This window comes from Periplaneta americana, chromosome 7 (assembly GCF_040183065.1).
Source record: "Periplaneta americana isolate PAMFEO1 chromosome 7, P.americana_PAMFEO1_priV1, whole genome shotgun sequence".
In the NCBI taxonomy this organism is placed as follows: domain Eukaryota; kingdom Metazoa; phylum Arthropoda; class Insecta; order Blattodea; family Blattidae; genus Periplaneta; species Periplaneta americana.
In genome coordinates this window covers 123371607-123391174 of record NC_091123.1, presented here as the reverse complement: position 1 = coordinate 123391174, position 19568 = coordinate 123371607, and the positions used below count along the sequence as shown (strand labels likewise).

The 19568-nt window shown below is 36.5% G+C and overlaps 1 protein-coding gene across 1 annotated transcript in view; it reads right to left on the bottom strand.

Annotated features, from left to right (window-relative positions):
- Positions 1-19182, bottom strand: part of LOC138703424 (cytochrome P450 9e2-like) — a 40374-nt gene extending 21192 nt beyond the window's left edge. Inside the window, exons 1-5 of the mRNA XM_069831271.1 lie at positions 19037-19182; positions 12767-12996; positions 7651-7839; positions 5535-5650; positions 3604-3823 (exon numbers count right to left, since the gene is read on the bottom strand). Coding sequence (XP_069687372.1) covers positions 3604-3823; positions 5535-5650; positions 7651-7839; positions 12767-12969 — 728 coding nt within the window. The 5' untranslated portion in view covers positions 12970-12996; positions 19037-19182. The remainder of the gene's footprint in view (positions 1-3603; positions 3824-5534; positions 5651-7650; positions 7840-12766; positions 12997-19036) is intronic.
- Between the last annotated feature and the right edge of the window lie 386 nt (positions 19183-19568).

Genomic DNA, 19568 nt, shown 5'->3' with positions numbered 1-19568 from the left:
CATTTATTTTTAACATTATTTCCGTTCTCGTTCTTGTTGTCGTTTCCGTTCCCGGTTTATTGTGAATCAGCCTTATTTTATTTAATCTCGTCTTTACGTTTACACGTTATACAGGGTTCACTTTTATTTTTTTCTGCATTGCTGTGCAGTATGTTATTCATATTTCTCCAAGTGGCGGCATGAACACCTGCAGACTTCTAACACATGAGTGCAGGCTGTTACTAAAGAAACATTACAGTGCTTCCATTCCTCCAATGAGATATATAGAAATTCTTACACATTCAGAAATTTAAAATAAATATTATAGTCCAGACACATGATCTGAAGACATTAATTCATAAATTAAAGCACAAAAACTTAATCATAAACAAAAGCAGAAAACATTTTTTGAATTCAGTATTTTCTAACGTTCATAGAAAAAAAAAAGAGTTCAGACAAGATTGGGGGGAGGGGCACTGACCCCCCGTGCCCCTCCATAACTCTGTCTATGCTACGGACACTGGCCTAAATTGAGTTTCACTTTAAATGTTCCTATCCCAAGCATGTTGAAATGGAATAACAATGGCAGTCGATTGCGCTACTTTGGATATCCACGAACTCTGGTTAATAGAGAGTTCTCTCGCCCTATCGTCTGCTAAAAGGTTAGCGCTTTGTTCTCATCAGTAGTGACGTATTTGGTGACGTATGTTCATGTTCGTAAAACTTCGGGGAAAAAAATCGTAAGGGATCAGTGGACGTATTCCTTTAACTCCAGATCACATGAAACAGATTGCTCAGCTTTATAGGCTTTGACAGCAACAACTTTGATCAATTTCAGTATGCTGCCATGTAGCTACTGCATAAGAAGTCACGTTATAACTCTCATTTGAATTGCATGGGACAACTGTAGGCCTACTTCCGTTCCCAATCGATCCTGGTGGTTGTTCTCTTCCACATGTTACCGTTTTTAACAAGAGCATGGCCAATCTGTTATATATGTGATCAAGGTTTTAACGTAAGGTGTATAATAGGCGATATTTTCCGCTCCGTAGCTCCTATGATATCAATCGTGGTGTAAGTTTTTAATTGACAGGTCAATGTCTAAGAAAAGCATAGAAAAAAAAATAAAAATATTTTTTGAAAAGTGAGGAAAAGATACTAACTTCGATGTGATCTGTTCAAAAGTTGGCAAGCGACAAACTTCTTTTATTTTCCACGTTAGATGGGGAGTCAAAGCGAGAGAAGTGTTGGGAAAGAATGGAAATTACTTTCAAAAGGGCTCGCTACTCAAAATCCGTACTGGTTTCCGAGTTACAGCGAGTTAAACACAGGAGCGTTTTCGCTTGGCGGACTACTCACGACTCAACCTTTTGTCTATTGGAATCTCAACGAAAAATTAATTCCTGAGCCTTCTTGTACTTCGGCCTGAATAATTTATCCGTCTTGAGCTGTTCTAAGTAGTTGTATACCATCCTCAGTAGTAAATTTCCGAAGAGATGCCATGTTTTAACACGGAATTAGCCTCACGATAAAACTTTCTTCGCGTCCACGTTATCCGGCTATTGAAATAACGTGAGGTAAATTGCCCTGATTAGCTCTTTCGTCAATGACGTCAACATAGCGTTAACATTTAGCGGACCAAGAGGGTACGAAAACTCTCTAATGCAGCGGTGACCAATGCGGGTGTCGTGATTACATCGTGTATTCACAGACATTCAAACGGGTACGAGGAGTTTCCTGTACATTGCTGTGTGTTTCATTCACGTACTGAAGACAGGCAGTGGCGGTATCACGTCGCTCTACAAACTCTGTCTCTACAAGCTGTAAAAGGTGATTTCGTAAAGAAATGAGAAGGAGAACTTCTTTGTTGTTCTATCGGACAAAATGTAATAAGCTTACTTTGCTCAACGGTTCAATTAGGAGTATAGAAACATTAATTTCCACGCTGAATAATATATTATTATTATTATTATTATTATTATTATTATTATTATTATTATTATATTACTGACCACTAAGTATGTGTTTCTATAATTCTTCTGTACGTGCATGAATATTGATATTTTTAGATCTTCTCCCCAGAAGGATAAAATTATTACGTTTTATCTCAATTTTAATCTTCTTAATCTTTAGATGAGGGTAACTATTTATTAGTTATTCATTTAATAATAATATTGTAGAAAAACTGATTCAATATTATGTGCCAATGAACTCTTAAACGCCAGGAATTGACATGGCTTAAATCATAGCCAGGAAGAGAAAGATGACGTAAGTAAATAAATGTAAGGAAGTCTGCTACCTAATGGGGTTTGAAATATCTCGTTCTCTAAAGCCTTTTAACAGAACAGAAAAATCTCAAAAGAGTAATGATTAAAATAGCTTAAATAACTTGTCCATAAGAAGTTTTTAATTTTGAAAAACTACGAAATTCTCGACCAAGTATCGAGAGAATAATTTAAAAAATTCCTGATTATATTCAAGAGGAAGGTTAAAAAAAGAAGCAAGAAAAATCGTATATTATTCATTGGCTCTTAATGACAGCAGTGACATTACTGATACAGCAAAGCTTCAGATTCTTTTCCGCAGGATTGATCAAGATGTTAGTACAGGAACCACCATTGGCTGTAGTTTTCATGCCAAGTACCTTTCCTCCGTCTCCTTACTTCATAGGCTGTCTGTCGCATGTAATCACAGCAGTTCGAGTTCTGGCCACCGCTGCTCTAATGCCATGACTGAGAAAGAGCTATTTTATTGAAGTTCACGAGCTTTAGGTTTATGCATCACAATTACTGCTTCTTTCTCTTTTCTCCTATCGTCGGGAATATACATGATAACAATCATAGTTTCTCATGCAGACGGATAATTGAAAACTTGAGTTACTCTGCGAGTATGACTGCTCAAGAATTCTGTCCTTCTTTCTCTGCCTGTTCCTCTCTTCTTCGCTGTCGAGAAATTTCATAAGCTGGTTTTTTTATTTTCCCTGTTAGTGCCAACGTACTCCCTCAAGCCATTGGGAGACGTATACAGAGGGTGTCACACCATTTCGGGCTAACTGCTTCACGAGCTGGGTTCCTGATTCCAATGAATTTACTGATTAAAAAAAATTAACAGAGGGGCATAAGATAAGATTCTGCCTGCCATTACACTTCACATTCGATTCGATTTCGAGTCGGCCGTTTTCACGCCTAAGCAATGACGGCGCTTTCTTTACCTCTGACCAAAGTTTTGGACATACTTCACTTTTACGGATAGTAAAAGTCGCTCTTTTCTAGAGAGGCCACAAACTCAGCCTCTGCATTAATCTGTTGTCAAACTGAACTTCGCTGGTGTTTACACAGTCAGTCCCTCACATTTTTACCACTTGTTTGCTTTTGAGGCTTCATAAGCCCTACACTTCTTTACCCTTTTCATCTTTATGAGTAGGCCTATATAAATCTCAGAACTCTGCTTTTCCGTACCATGTGGAACAGTAATAAAATTATTAATTCAAATAAATCTGTTTTCATTTTCCGTTTAATACACAAGTTCCGGCCTTATCTGTAATCCATCTCCCTTCCTCTGTGGCTAAAGTACATCAGAGAGAAATACGACAGGATTATACTCTTGATCAATGATTGTGCTTACCCCAGTCGCAGAAATCTTGCAAGGCGTGGAAGGAAGATTATAATCATGAATCTAATATTCTTCCAAAATGATGGCTCCAGCATATCTCGTCCCATTCTACGGAACTCGCAATCTGGATCCTGCAAGGCGTTGCCTCGAATACCGTACGCGCAAGAGGCCACCACGTCTGTTGTAAATCTGGCGCACAGCTCCTTGACCTCGAACTCTGTTCCAGAAGGTCCTTCAATCCCAAAGAACATAGAGGCTTAACTCTGAGTTACTTTCAAGACATGTATGTATGAATGTGTCTGCCCGTCTGTCAGTCGTGTGTTTGAGGGGCGGGGGCGTGCGTGCGTGCGTGCGTGTGTGCGTGGGTGTGATTAATAGTGTCAAAAGCTTTCCGTAGATCTTACACTACACTCAAATGACTGGACAAGGGGTCCATTTCATTAACAAGAACTTCAGGAAAACAAAGCCTTCACATCTTCAAAACAGCTTCAACCTTAGGTTCTAATATTATTAAACTTGCGTTCAAGAAGAATTACCTTTGTGACTTTTGGTTGTGCGTGAAGAATATAATTACACCCATAATTGGTAGAAAAATTCATTAGACTACCATCAGTACCTCCCATTTGCAAACATATTTGTGAGAAAAGAGGTCTTCTAGTTTTGCATACATGAAAAATAAATATCTAAATCGGTTGGATGTCGAATCATACTTACGTATGTATGTTCTAGCATTGAACTACCTAGTGCACATCTAGTATCTAGTGTCAAAGAAACAGTACTATCTTTCTCATAGCAAACAGCAGTAAATATAACTTAAATTCATTAAAAGTAACCTGTGTAATTATAACTTTTTATCATTAACAAAGCTAATTTCTATAAAGTGTGTTAAACTAAATTTGAGTTTATAATAATTTGTATAGTGAAATATAAATAGAGTTTATATACAGAAATATTTTCTTTCCTTATACTGAGCACAACAATAAAGTTAGGTTAATGTTCTAGGGGTCCGGCAAAATGCACATCATATGAAAGGGTCTTTGAACTCATGAAGTTTAAGAACCATGATGTTAACTATTAGGTACTAAAAATAATTTGTTGGTATCTTTTTAGATTCACAAAAAAAAAAACGTTTAACATGGTAAACCATTCTCCACTTATATCTAAATTAGAATGTTTGGGAAGTAAAGGACTTGCTTCGGATTTATTTCGGTCATATGAGAACGATAGACAAGAATTGATTAAACATACAGAGACATAAGAAAAGTTAATGGTATATTGGTGTGCCGCAATGTACTGTATTGGGACCAATCTTATTTCAATATACTATACAGTATGTATATGAATGATTTATTAAATATTAATCTAAAGAGATACAACGGCACAATTTTGTCATGTGCAGATGATACCGTGATTATTTTCCATGGTATGAATTATGCTTATGTCGTGCCTCTCCCCCCTCCTCATGTCGTACCTATTAGGTTAGACCATTTTCGTCTTTTTCTTTAAAAAATTCACTCATGTTCCTTCATATGAAATTGCGAAAATATGAGTGAGATAAGTGGCCAATAGACTTGGAGCTTACACAAGTGCTTCCTCTCAACCCCAGTTTTTAGCTCAGAAACCCTTGTTGTACCCGAGTTTCCCTAACAAGAACGTCTTTTCGTGCTTATTTTAAATGAGTCTTCTCCCATTTTCCCACGTTCATTCTTCTGTCATTCTTTCTTTACATATATTTAAGATTTGCTCTTTGGCTGTAGCATAAGAAATTTTCACATCAAAAATCACTATCAGCATTACAAATACCCCAAAAGTCATGGTAACTAGAAATACTTCAACTCGCGTGGTAGGCTGATCTAAATAGAAATTCAATGGGTTGGAAGAAGCTGGTCCGCAATGTTGTCATTGTGATCCTAATTATAATAAATGATGACGGAAAAACTCACCTGACTTTTCTATACATTGTTTCAGTTCCTCACATAATTCAGCAATGAGAGGAAAATATGGCTTGATCTTACCCTGTGAAAGTGCAGGGGTTACTTGCGATCTCGTTATCTTCCATCTGCAAATAATAATAATAATAATAATAATAATAATAATAATAATAATAATAATAATAATAATACACTGTTGTATCAGAATGAAATTTCAGTGAGTGTAAGTTAGAATTTTTAGGCGACAAATACTGTGATGGGGCAAGTTATTGTTCGAGATTGTGAATCTCGTCTCTGTGAAGCGTAATTTACCGTCAGTTAGCTATTAGTTTTCCATCACATAGGCCTATAATTCAGTTCTATACTTTTTCACCATAAATTCCATTTGATCTCGCAAGCTTTCAAGTCGTATTGCCGGCCCGAAAAACCAACGAATTAGTTTAAATGGCTGGACACTAGTTGCGGAAGGGCTCTTTGTAGGCACATTTGTTAACATCCGTGTTGAGGATTCAGTGTTAGGGACATACATACTAGTTTCGTGAACGAGCGAGAGATGGCGATCTACCCTTTCTCTTGTTTACTGACTACTTGAATGCTTAAGTCTCATTTCTTGCCTTCCAGCCAGACAGCAGCTTGATAGTTGCACGCCGGATTTAAGATTATGTTTTAGAAAACTTTATAGGACCTTATTCCAATAATTAAATAGTAGATAAAACAGATTGAATAAAACATAATTGTAAGCTCAAATAAAATAAATTCAATTAATTAAAATATTTATATTATCGGTAGCATCAAAATATTCTCTGATGTTAATAAAAAAAAAGGTTGTCAACAAGCCATCTGTACATCAAGTACTTAAATACATTAAAATTTAAATTGTGAATTTCTTCAGGCAATTTATTAAATAGTAAAATGGTCATTAAATTTAGTTAATTCTTCGACTTTGTCAGTCTAACATAAGCTTTAATATTATTATAAAATATATTTGTTACAATAAAATTTTTTCACGTACTATAGTGGCCTGCAACGAGGGTTATGATGAAAATTAGTTCAAATTCTTTTTTTTTTTCCCCTCCACTGCCGTTTTTCCATATACAGATATCTTAAATCAATATGCTATGAGGTCCACCGCTGTGTAGTAAAGGTTAGCATTACTGACAGTGATACGAGAGGGCCCGGATTCAAATCCTGGTTGGGACAAGTTACCTGGTTAAGGCTTTCCCTCAACCCATTAAGAACAAATGCTGGGTAACTTTCGGCGCTGAACCCTGGACTCATTTCGCTGGCATTATCACTTTCATCTCATTCAGACGCTAGATAATCTTAGCAATTGATAAAGCGTCCTAAAAATAACCAATTTAAGAAAATATGCTACGGAAAAGAGAAAAATTGGCATTTTTGAGACACACAATTGTTATGAGATTTTTTTTATTCCTACCGGTACTCGTATTCATAGGCTACTCCATACAGTTTCATACAGACTGAATCAATAAGTGGAACCACATCATTTAAAATACAATGTTATTCCGAAAAGTTTTGTCTGAGAATCAATACATTCTTTGTCATAATTACTTTAAAAAGTAAACAATTTTTTGTTTTATTTAAATTAAGACAAAAGCCATTGAGATGCCTCATTTAATGATAGGATTATAGATTCGTTCAATTCTACAATATTATTATCCGAATAAAGTAAAGTGTTCTCTTTAGAAAATAGGATGGCGTTCAGTACAATTTTCTTGAAAGGAAGGAAAAACAGCTTTTTGAGAGCTTCTTATAAAACGTATTTTTTTTATTTATTTTATTGGGTTATTTTACGACGCTGTATCAACATCTAGGTTATTTAGCATCTGAATGATATGAAGGTGATAATGCCGGTGAAATGAGTCCGGGGTCCAGCACCGAAAGTTACCCAGCATTTGCTCGTATTGGGTTGAGGTAAAACCCCGGAAAAAACCTCAACCAGGTAACTTGCCCCGACCGGGATTCGAACCCGGGCCACCTGGTTTCGCGGCCAGACGCGCTGACCGTTACTCCACAGGTGTGGACATTTTTTTTTATTTGACGAGTCCATTATGATATTTTAGCCTATTTTAGGCATCTAAACATAAATTTTTAGTATAGCTATTACCTCTCGCCCTTCAGCACGAATGGATTTCGTCCAAACATGGGGTCCTGGTCAACATCGGTCTCAACATCGTTGTCATGGAAACTGCCGAAGTCTTTGACAAGCACTGTCTTGATTAGCTCCGGGTCTCGGATTAGTACAACCGGTTGTCCAAATTTGAAAACCCCTCCATATTTGTAACCATCCAACTTCCTGCAATGACATTATTTACAACTATCATACACATCATTAAACATGAACTGATTCTGTTACCTTCTCAATGAAGAACAATTGACATAATTTCTGGTACGGCAGCTTATTATTACTGCTATTATTACCTGCAATGTGCAATTAAGGCGTTCCCTGTAGTAATAAATAACTTAACGTACGTAATGCCGTTTTTCCGTTTCTAGCATAGGCCTATATTGAAACCCTAATAACACATCTCCCTCCTAACAAATATTATTTTCCTCCAACAAACACAGCGCCCTCTAGAAATATTTTAATGTCGTTCTGCGCATTGCTGTTATACGAGATCTAAAATGTATGATGCACTGTTACTCAAATTCAAGATTTTTCAGTTAAGTTCTTCTTCCATAGAACGTCTCAATTAAGAACTCATCAAAAGTGATTTAAGGGGGACACTGCTGAAATGATAAAGTTCTACATTTTTTGAAACTAGAAATCTGAAATGTTATACCTATAATTTTACATGTTATAAAAACAATTTTTTTTATTATTGCTTTTACAAAAAGGACTAGTTTTTGAAGTCATTACCACTCCTACAATTTACATCCAATTAATTTTAAAATTTGCGTGCAAGATCACTATGATATTTTGTAAAAGCTTAGTATTGGAATTTAATACATTGTCTAGCCAGACAGGCCTATAACGATCACAGCAGAGTACAGCAGACATTCCCTCTTGTCATACCTCCTTGCCCTGATATTGGAAAGTTTAACTTCCACAAGCATGGTGGAATACAGAAAACTTTAATTCTGATACTTAATAATTATTAACTATCATACATTAACTCTTCCGTATTACAGTCATAACCTGAGGAAACAATTAAACTTGAGAACAGCGCTTCATTGAAACGTACAGAGCAAAAATCAGTCGGGAAAGTTAGAATTCCAAAGACCACCGCAGTTAACTAAAAATGCGCGCCTATAAAAGTACTGGTGGTAGTAGTAGTAGTAGTAGTAGTAGTAGTAGTAGTAGTAGTAGTAGTAGTAGTAGTAGTAGTAGCAGCAGCAGTAATAGTAGACTAGTAGTAGTGGTAAGGTGCCGTTGTGGTGGAAGTAGTAGTGATAATACTAGTGATAGTAGTAGTAGCCTAGTAGTAGTAGTAGCAGCAGCAGCAATAGTAGACTAGTAGTAGCGGTAAGGTGCCGTTGTGGTGGGAGTAGTAGTGATAATACTAGTGATAGTAGTAGTAGCCTAGTAGTAGTAGTAATAATAGTAGTAGTAGCAGCAGCAGCAGCAATAGTAGACTAGTAGTAGCGGTAAGGTGTCATTGTGGTGGAAGTAGTAGTGATAATACTAGTGATAGTAGTAGTAGCCTAGTAGTAGTAGTAATAGTAGTAGTAGCAGCAGCAGCAATAGTAGACTAGTAGTAGCGGTAAGGTGCCGTTGTGGTGGAAGTAGTAGTGATAATACTAGTGATAGTAGTAGTAGCCTAGTAGTAGTAGTAGTAATAGTAGTAGTAGCAGCAGCAGCAATAGCAGACTAGTAGTAGTGGTAAGGTGCCGTTGTGGTGGAAGTAGTAGTGATAATACTAGTGATAGTAGTAGTAGCCTAGTAGTAGTAGTAGCAGCAGCAGCAATAGTAGACTAGTAGTAGCGGTAAGGTGCCGTTGTGGTGGAAGTAGTAGTGATAATACTAGTGATAGTAGTAGTAGTAATAGTAGTTGTAGCAGCAGCAGCAATAGTAGACTAGTAGTAGCGGTAAGGTGCCGTTGTGGTGGAAGTAGTAGTGATAATACTACTACTAGTAGTAGTAGTAGTAGTAGTAGTATCAGCAGTAGTAGTAGTAGTAGTAGTAGGAGCAGCGGTAAGGTGACGTTGTGGTGGAAGTAGTTTTAGGCCTAATAATAGTAGTAGTAGTAGTAGTAGTAGCAGCGTTGTGGTGGAAGTAGCAGGAGCAGCAGCAGCAATAGTAGTAAGGTGGCGTTTGGTGGAAGTAACAGCAGCAGTAAGAAGGTGGTGGTGGTAGCAGCAGTAGTAGTACTTTAATTGGTTATTTTGCGACTTTTTCAAACTACTATGTTTATCTTGCGTCTGAGTGAGATGAAAGTAATAATGCTAGTAAAATGAGTCCAGAGTCCAACGCCGAAAGTTACCCAGCATTTGCTGTTAATGGTTTGAGGGAAAACCCCGGAAAAACCTCAACCAGGTAACTGTCCCCAACTAGGATTTGAACCGAAGTCCGCTAGTTGTAAGGTCAGACATGCTACTGTTACTCCACAGAGGTTGCCAGTACTATTAGTAGCAGTAGTAGTAATGTGGTGATGATTGTAAGTGTAGTATGGTGGTGGTAGCAGTAGTGATGGTGACGGTGGTAGCAGCAGCAGCAATGTCCAGGTAATAGTACAGAGTAGCAAAATAGCAATAAGAGCGTAGTAGTGCTGCAGATCTCAGAAGTACTTACAACTGCTTGGATTCACCCTCCAAATTCAACGTGGAGCCCTCTTTCGGGAACAGGATTCTATTACGTGTCTTAAATTTACTTCAAGGGATCTTAGTTTTACTTCCCTCCCGAGGGAAACCAAGCTAAATATTTTAGCTTTACTTCCTCCCGAAGGAAACCGTCCTAAAAATTTTATCTCTTTTTAAAATCCATCCCAGTCCGATTTTTATATGAAGCCAGTATTAATGTCTGGACATGAATGTATTTTAACCGTTTGAGACTGTTTTGGTCTCTCTTTTTAGGTCACGAATCTTTTCGGTCATACAACATTTCAATCAATACGACATTACGGTGCAACGATACTCGGGTATCGTTTCAGTATCACGGACATGACCGTTATTCGATTGTGTTGGTTGTGTCGTAGCAGTACATTATGCGTATACAGTTTAGAATCACTTCAATTCTCATTCCGTCATCACATTCACAAAATCCTAACTTACGGAAGAATTACTATAGGCTAGTGAAAATGGCACAAATAATTCAGTCCAATAAGAACAAACCAATGCTCGTTTAAATGAATTCTATTACTAATTTCAGATGTGCAACAAACAGAAAACCCGTCCTTATTGGCGCTGTGAGGATAGGGAAAGATGTACGTACGGGTTGGGGACAACTCGCCACAGAAAATTGGCCACAGAGGCAACTAGCCATATAATTGAAATTCGTATAAAAAACAATTCCACGCATAATTGAAATTCGTAATCAAAGACAAATTAGCCACACATTAAAATTCGTATGAAAGGCAATTGGCCATATACTAAAATTCGCTACAACTTGTAATATATGAAGGCAATACTCAAATTCGCAACAATTTATAATGTATTTCTGTGGTAACACAAGACAAATCCAGAAGCTGTAAACTAATTCGGAACTATGGCGGAAGAAATTCGCTTCATAAAATCAGAAAGAGGCTCTGACAAATTAATATAGCTTGGCTACATGTACACGAGACTTGGAGAAAATAAGAATGGAGTTGTTTGGCGCTGTGACATGCGTGGCGGGTGTAATGCAAAAGTCACATTATCAGAAGATGGCAGCAGTGTCGTCAAAGAACCGTCTGAACGTAAGAATCATTCTGCAGACCGGGGGAGGATTAAGGCAAAGGAATATGTAGAGAACATAAAGGCAAGGGCGGGGACTTCCCGAGATCCAACGTCTGTCATTATTCAAAATGATTTGCAGCGCATTGCAAGCGAAGCCAATGTGAATCTACCGAAGAAACCATCTATTAAAAAACTGTGCGCCGTGCCAGGAAGCTGCACCTACCATCTGAACTAAGGAATATTGATGAACTGAAAGTTATAGCCGACAGATACACTAAGACTCTACAAGGAGAAAGGTGGTTGTTGTATTTTGAACCAAAGGACAACGTGAAAGTTATCATATTTGCCACTAATTCACATTTAAATAAATTGTTACGGTCACATTTTTGTTTAATGGACGGGACCTTTATGTACGCTCCTTCAATAATGCTGCAACTTTACACTATACATGCCAATGTACAAGGGGAATAGATGCCTGTAGTAATGACGCTGATGGAACGGAAAACCAGGGAGGCGTATGAAACACTCTTTCGAGTATTGAAACGAGAAGTAGGGCGATTTGAAAATCTATTAAACCCAAGATTCATATCTATTGATTACGAAGTAACTGTTATAAACGTAATCAAAAGTGAATTTGACGGAGTTAACTGGTTGCCTTTTTCACTTAGCCCAGTTTTCCTGGAGACGGCTTCATACCGAAGGATTGATGCAGCAATATAATGTTGAAGAAAATTCAGAATTGAGGCACAATTCCACTCACTCGTGGCGAATTGTCTATTTGTGGCGAATTGGCTATTTGTGGCGAATTGTCCCTACTACCAATTTTCTGTGGCCAATTGTCCCAGTTACCAATTTTCTATGGCCAATTGTCCGGAACCGATACGTACATGTAGGTACAAGCTGTAGCGTTGGCGTTGAAATTCAATCCATGCGAGGACATTGAAGAAAGTAAAAGTGAACACGATCTTGAATAACTTGTGCTCAAGCCACAAATATTCTATGTATTCATACCGGAAAAACAAAATGCAGTAAAAAATGTTCTCTTCTTTCATTCTGAATAAAGAAATGAGTTACCGATTTCAGTGACCCAAATCTGCTGAGTGACCTAAAAATTCTGGTCAATATCCAGTGACCGAAATACAACTTTGAGCGAAAAGAAGTGACCCAAATGTGCGAAACCAGTGTATCTGTGACACATACATACATTGACCAAAGTTGTTCCGAATCATTTTTTTTTTTTTTTTTCAGTTTTGCGTGAAACAGGAGTAGGCCTACTTACTCATTACGGTAAAAAAAATCTTGGTTATGCTCTTTCTTAATTTACTCTTGTTCTAACCTTGAGCTCTGATCTCTGGCTCATATCGCTTTGCTTGTCATACAACATGCAAGAGATATTTACATGTTCTTACCAGTACATATCTTCGTAGACTTCTCCAAGTTGCTTTTTCATCAGCAAAGAATCCTTAAGGTTCCCAAAGAAGGGCAGTGGCTTTACATAGGGAACCCCCCTCTTCTTCCAGTAGTCGTGGGACCATGTTAAGTACAAGTACAACAGGCCACCCAATGCTAAGATCGCAATGGCCCACCAGGAGCCAAGTGACGGTATCTCCATCTCGTAGTTCAATTTACTATATTGTGACTGCGAATAAAGAACATAGTTTGCTTATAAACGTTGTGAAAATTAATTATTTCTATTATTTTCACCTTAGATTAAGGAGACACGAAATTCTTACTGTAAAAAATTAAAGTATCTGCCCTTGTACAGATACGGAATTAAAATTTGGAGCGAGTGTTGATGGGTTGATGGGAGTCCACCTGTATGTAGGCAACAATTTCGCACCACTGTCTACAAGTAGCATTACATACAGGTACTTTTTTTACTGTACGTGCGCAGTGCGTTGTAAGCGAAACATAACAATAAGGGAGCTCCAAATTTTATTTTCGTATCTGTACATAGCTGAAGATGATAATAAGATAATATAAGCTTCATTAAAAATATTACACCATAAACATCATATCAAAATATATCGATGGCTAAGAAATGATACCTAGTAACTGTGAATTTCCAGGTAAATCAGAAAACTCTTTTAAAAATTAATTTCTCTTAAGGGGTTAGGTACAGCTTACAGCAGTAAAATTTTTGGAAATATTCAACATTTTTTTCCTCCATTACTGTATCTTGTACAATAATGAAAATTGGTATGTGTAGAACACCGTCCTTCTGCTATATGAAAAAAATATATATATATATATATATATATATATATATATATATATATATATATATATATATATATATATTTCTACGATTAAAAAGAATATTTATATATAGCCTATTTTTTTCCAAATTCAAAATGGTGGCAGTTCATTACGCAGTGATGAAGCGTTTCCCTCATAACTCATGAACTTGTTAACTTTTTCGTGTTCTCTCTCTTTTATTTTATTGCTGAAACTCAAGTTTACAAGATCATGCTCTTTCAACTACATTCCTTAATAAATATATTTTTTTTATTTTGTATTAAAAGAAAATACTTATTGTAGATATGACATGCATAAATACAAACAATTTCATCAAAGAATATTGGATAGTTTTTTAGTTATGTGGGAAACGCTTCATCACTGCAGAGTAAACTGAATTTTGAAAAAAAATATATATATTTTTTTTAAATCTTAAAATTATTCTTTCATATACCAGAAGGATAGTGTTTTACACATACAAATTTTTTATTATTGTACAAAATACAGTAATAGAGGAAAAAAATGTGGAAATAATTTCAAAATTTTACTGTGCAAACCTATACCTAACCCATTAAAGTGGACAAACGTTTTATACCGGGGCCTCAGGAAAAATGTAAAATACTCGAGGACAAATTATTAGTTAATTGTCCAATTTTGTGAATAGAATAACATAGTTGTTCTAAATAATAGTGTAATTAAATTAAATGTATATGCGAGGTATTACTTCTTAGCCATCGATAAGTTATGTTGAATTTAATAGCTGTAAGATTTATTTCTTAGGCAAGATAAAATGGACTAAGATCTCAACAATCAGAATTAATTAGATCATTAGTGTGTTGCATACAAATAGATATACATTATTGAAAAAGAAGCTATTTGGAATAAACAAATAAATAAAAATCGTTAAAACACCCAATGAAATTATTACAGGGCTTGGTACAAATGAGCTTTCCGGTTTCGAACACGTATAACTTAACATTAATGAATCTCGGATACCTAAAATTCATACCAATAGAAAGAGGAACTCAGAATGTTTTGTTTTAATACATCATATTTACTAAGACTGTTGCATAATAACATATTTGTGAATTGTTGATACGAAATGGCCGATATAGAGGGCAGAAAAGCATATTGTCGCAGGAAGAATGTCGCAACACTTTCTCCCCTGGTTTTAGAGCCTGGAGCAACTTTAGAATCTTCCACAGAGTTGACTTCGAGATTTTCTATGCTAGCTCTAATGATAGATTTTCGAGGACTACGTGAGGAACCTTCACGGACGCGCGCAACTGTTTCTTCGCTTACTAGCGAGAATCCGGTTGATTTCCTCTTTGAAATACATCACCGTGCCTTAATATCGGAGTACCACTTGTGAATTGTAAACCCACTGATTGGTTCTCCACCAAACCTTGTTCGGAAATGTCGTTGGACACTAATAACTGACTGACACTTCGCACACATATTTTAGCATATATAACCTAACCATTCTCTTGACTCATTTCACTCTCACTGCAATTACTGCCTGACACAATACTTGTCACTGTGACTTCACAAACTTTTTATTCTCACTACAGTATAATTTCAATATCACAATACACTTCGCTGTCACAACAGCTCAAATCACTATCACTGGGCTTATCTGTGTTTTTGTAATTTCTTAATGTATAAAAAAACTTACATTATTCTTACCAATAATCTTAAGGCTATTTTTAAACACTTGACGCTTCTTGCTAAAGCCTGCATTCTACATGTAAAGAATTCCAATCTGTGATAATTTATTCTAGCCCCTGAAAAGCATTCCAATCGCAGATGATCAGGTTATTTGTAAGGCTCAAATCTGAGAATGGACCAAAGAAGGTCTAAACAAGGAATGTATATTTAATATTGATGATGGTAATGATATAACGATGATGATTATTATGTGTACGCATACATACATACATATATACATACATACATACATACATACATACATACATACATACATACATACATACATACATACATACATACATACATACATACATACATACACAGTAAGGGAAGTGAGGCGTTATGCGCCGGTATGGAATACCGCCACTACTGGTTTCTATGGCCAGAAAACATACCGTTAGTGAAAAATGACATACCGTCACTGAAAAAATGTGATCCGTATAAAAATTTGTTTATACATTTCTTCACAGCAAAGAGTATTATATATCTATGTGCTTCGTAAATCTGAACCACAGCCTTCTGGAACTGTATTCAACGTGTATTTAGACACGTTTATTTGATAAGTCAACCCCTGGAATGCTTAAAAGGGTAGTATTTCAAGTGTAGAAGGCTAATGTTGGCCATTACCAATTTAGTGACTGTGTTATTTTTGTTGTGCTTTTTATTAATAATTAATGAAGGGACTTCGAAACTTTAACATTATTTGAATGATAACTTTCAATGGACATTGCTAAATAATCTAATAAATAACTGAAGTAACTTAAAATTATTTTATTAAGAAATTTAATGTGTTGCTTAAGCTTTAAAAGATTCGCGTTACTGACTGCACGAAATAATTTGTTGTATACATCATGTTTGTGTATGTTGTAAGAGAGGGGGTATGCCTTTTTTAAATCGAGGTATGCCAGGGAAAAATCTTGGGGTAGCTTACTGCCTCTGTTTTTTCCACTTCCCTCACTGGACAGTAGTGGCAAAATAAACCGGACCGACCCTTGTAGCTGATTTCAGACCCTTGTTAACTCCAGAGCACGATAGACTGGTAACTAAGACTTTCGTGGTTCAAATCCTGTCTGGGAAAGAAACGTTTTTTTGTTCCTTATTCAAATTTATTCCCAATACTTTAAGATTGCAGCGATATTTTACTACTTAATTAACTTATTATTCCCAGAACATGAATTTTACCAGCAATTCGTGATCGGCAAGCTACGCTGGTGGCTGCAGTTATCAGTATTTAACTTTATATAATCATAATATTTGTGTTTTTGCTCTGTTATAGACCTATCTAGTTCAGTCGAAAAGCAAAAGTGATAATTATTGCATTATAATCAGTATTGCTATTAATAGTAATTTATAGTATAAGGGAGTAAAATTAGATTTTATGCGCGAGTAGAAAGTTTAGCGCCCGAGGCGAAGCCGAGAGCATAAAATCTGTGTATTCTCTGTGCTGCAGAATATGTTATTCATTACTGATATCTAAATTTCATTACTGGAATCTAAATTTATTTTTAAATTTTATGCATTTTCTTTGTAATGTGTTGTTTATGAAGAAGTTATAAATCAGTGATGCCAAAGCAAGCGCATTTTTCTCACCTTGACGCCGTGCGCGGGTATCAAGCGCTAGGTATGGAATGAGGAAGGATTATGTGTATGAATAAGCAGTCTGTTGGATTAAGAAAGCAGTGGTGTGCAAACTTCAAACCGAACGTGAAATTTTATGTCGTTATTTTTATATGGCGTCTTTCTGTTTGATATTGTGACAGCGACGTGAGATTCGAACTCACGACCAGCGTCCCGCAAGAGAGAAAATCGCGCGGAGCACTTTGGAATGGCGCGCGGCTGAGAGGGGAAAGGGCCAACGCGGCGAGAGAGTGGAGAGAGTTTGCGCGCGCATCTTCTGCTTGCCTAAAGAGGCCGAGAAATCCGTCGAAATGGAAGACTCGCGAATTCGAACTTTCGAGGCTACGTCGCTGTGGTTATAAATTACGGTCGCGAAGGAACGACAGCAGTTTTTCAGTTATTCAGTCAGTGAGAAAGCCAGAGCAAGGAAGCCAGTCTTGTGTACCGGAGTTCGACTCGAGTGTGCGTCCGCAGCTGCGTTAGCAGCCGAAGGCCTGAGTTCGAGTGCAGTGGACCGCAGTTGGAGGGACCTGAGTTCGAGTGCAGTGGACCGCAGTTGGAGGGACCCGAGTTCGAGTACAGTGAACTGTCTCTGAAGGTCTGTGGTTCGAGATACGGTGAACTCGAGTGACTGAGCTAGAAGAACTGTGAACTGAGAACTGATAGTTCTGATTTGTAAATAGTGCTTTGTAAATATTAGTTAAGATTAACAGTTCATTGTTGTTTGTAATAGTCCAAGTAAATTGTCATTGTCGTCGGTGGAGTGCTATAACGAATACTGTGTTGAGTGAAGATCCAATTGTTGACGAGAGCGTTAAGGTGAATTGTAGAAGGGAATTATTGTTGTGACGAATAAATTATATTGTTGTTACTAATAAAATTTACAATATTATTTATGATATCTGTAAAAACAACAGTACTAACACTAATCTCCTAATATTGTTATTGTGTTTTAAACGTTAATAACATAATAAAGGGTTAAGGAGGAATATTCACATAAATTTCATAGTAGTATAACTATACAGTACTAAGTGAATGAAAGACATCATTCATAAAGAAAGTGATATTCCAAAGAAAGAGATTGAGTATGACATGGTAAGTTGGAATTGATATTGATGGTATCTTTAACCTTATAAAAGTAATCAATAAACTAATCAGAACATAGTACAAAGCAAAGTTACCTAGGTATATGTTTTAACTGTAACTAATATTACATAACAAAACTCTTATCACATTATGCTCTTAAGGTGATATTGGTGCGCAACTTCCTATCATCAGAATATTAAATTATTTTCTCGAAATCTGCTGAAAGTATAGAGTTATCATTTTTACAACACATGGCACATAGCTTTTATTTTTATGTTGTAACAGTAGGCCTAGTTGATTTGTTAATTCATTTCCTTACAAATATTTTCCATGCGAATATTGTCAATACACTATCTTCAGTAATACGTATTTACGATATATTAGATTTACGAAAACATTGTTTTAGTACCTGTAAGATTACTAAATATGTCTGAAAATTTCACTTTTCTGTAAAAATAGTTGAGAAAATATTCCTTTTGAATAAAAGAGCAAACTTCTGAAAAATGAGCATTACAATATTAACCCTCAACTGGTATCTATGGGTCAATTTAGACCCATATTGCTTGATATCGTAATGTACACTTAAAAAGCGATACCAGTTGAGGGTTAAACCTTACATTTTTATAATGCACTTATACTTCTCAGACAAATCTCAAAATTAACATGGATAAAGTTTTAAGAAGTTCTCTTTCCTTTATATATTAAATCAGTGCTGGCCATCCCTGTATTTAGCTCGACCAAGCGGCATATACTGCCCCTGTCGTCTGTCTCTTTCCTTTCCGTTGTAAAGCGCTCAGGCTCTCCTGAACTCTAAAACGCGGGCTTGCGCCTATGGGCATCTTTTGACATGACTGTTATAAATGAATGAATTTATGGATTTTATGGTTGCTAATGTATTGGTTGTCATGGAAAAAGTTCAGCAGTGAATTAAAAACTTTTAATTCAGTGCTGTGAATAAAGCCATAAAAGTTGCTAAATAAATACCAGTCTTATACGCGGCCTATAATCTATTGCTGGCTCTAACTTACTTGAATAGTAGATGGTTTTCGCCAACGCGTTATTCTGCGTCCTCACGCAGGATGTTTCACTCACGTAATAACTTAGTAAGCGAGCTGAATAGTCTGACGACCTTGTTGTCTGCCTCACTGCTTGTTCGTATTATTTCTTCTACAGGCCTCGGCACCCATTCGTAGTTTACATTCTAATCCTGGTCGCAACGACTTTATCTACGGTAAATATCCAAGTTCACACGCTATGAACAATTACTTCTAGTATCCACAGTAATAGAATGAAGCCGGACGTAGAACATAAACGTTTCTTGGACGTCACGGTCTTGTGTTCGTATTCTGTCAAAGTCAAGGGAATCTGTTTACTGTCAGTGTCAGGGGCGGCATTAGGAGCTGCGGGACTCAATTGGAAACATTATTCGTAGCCCCATGTTCACAGACATGTTCTCTAGAATTTATACCGGTACATATGTAGTTTATTATACACTTATATCTATATTAAAATTTATAAATGTGACCCTTGGCGTGACAACCCATAAAGAATCAAGACAGA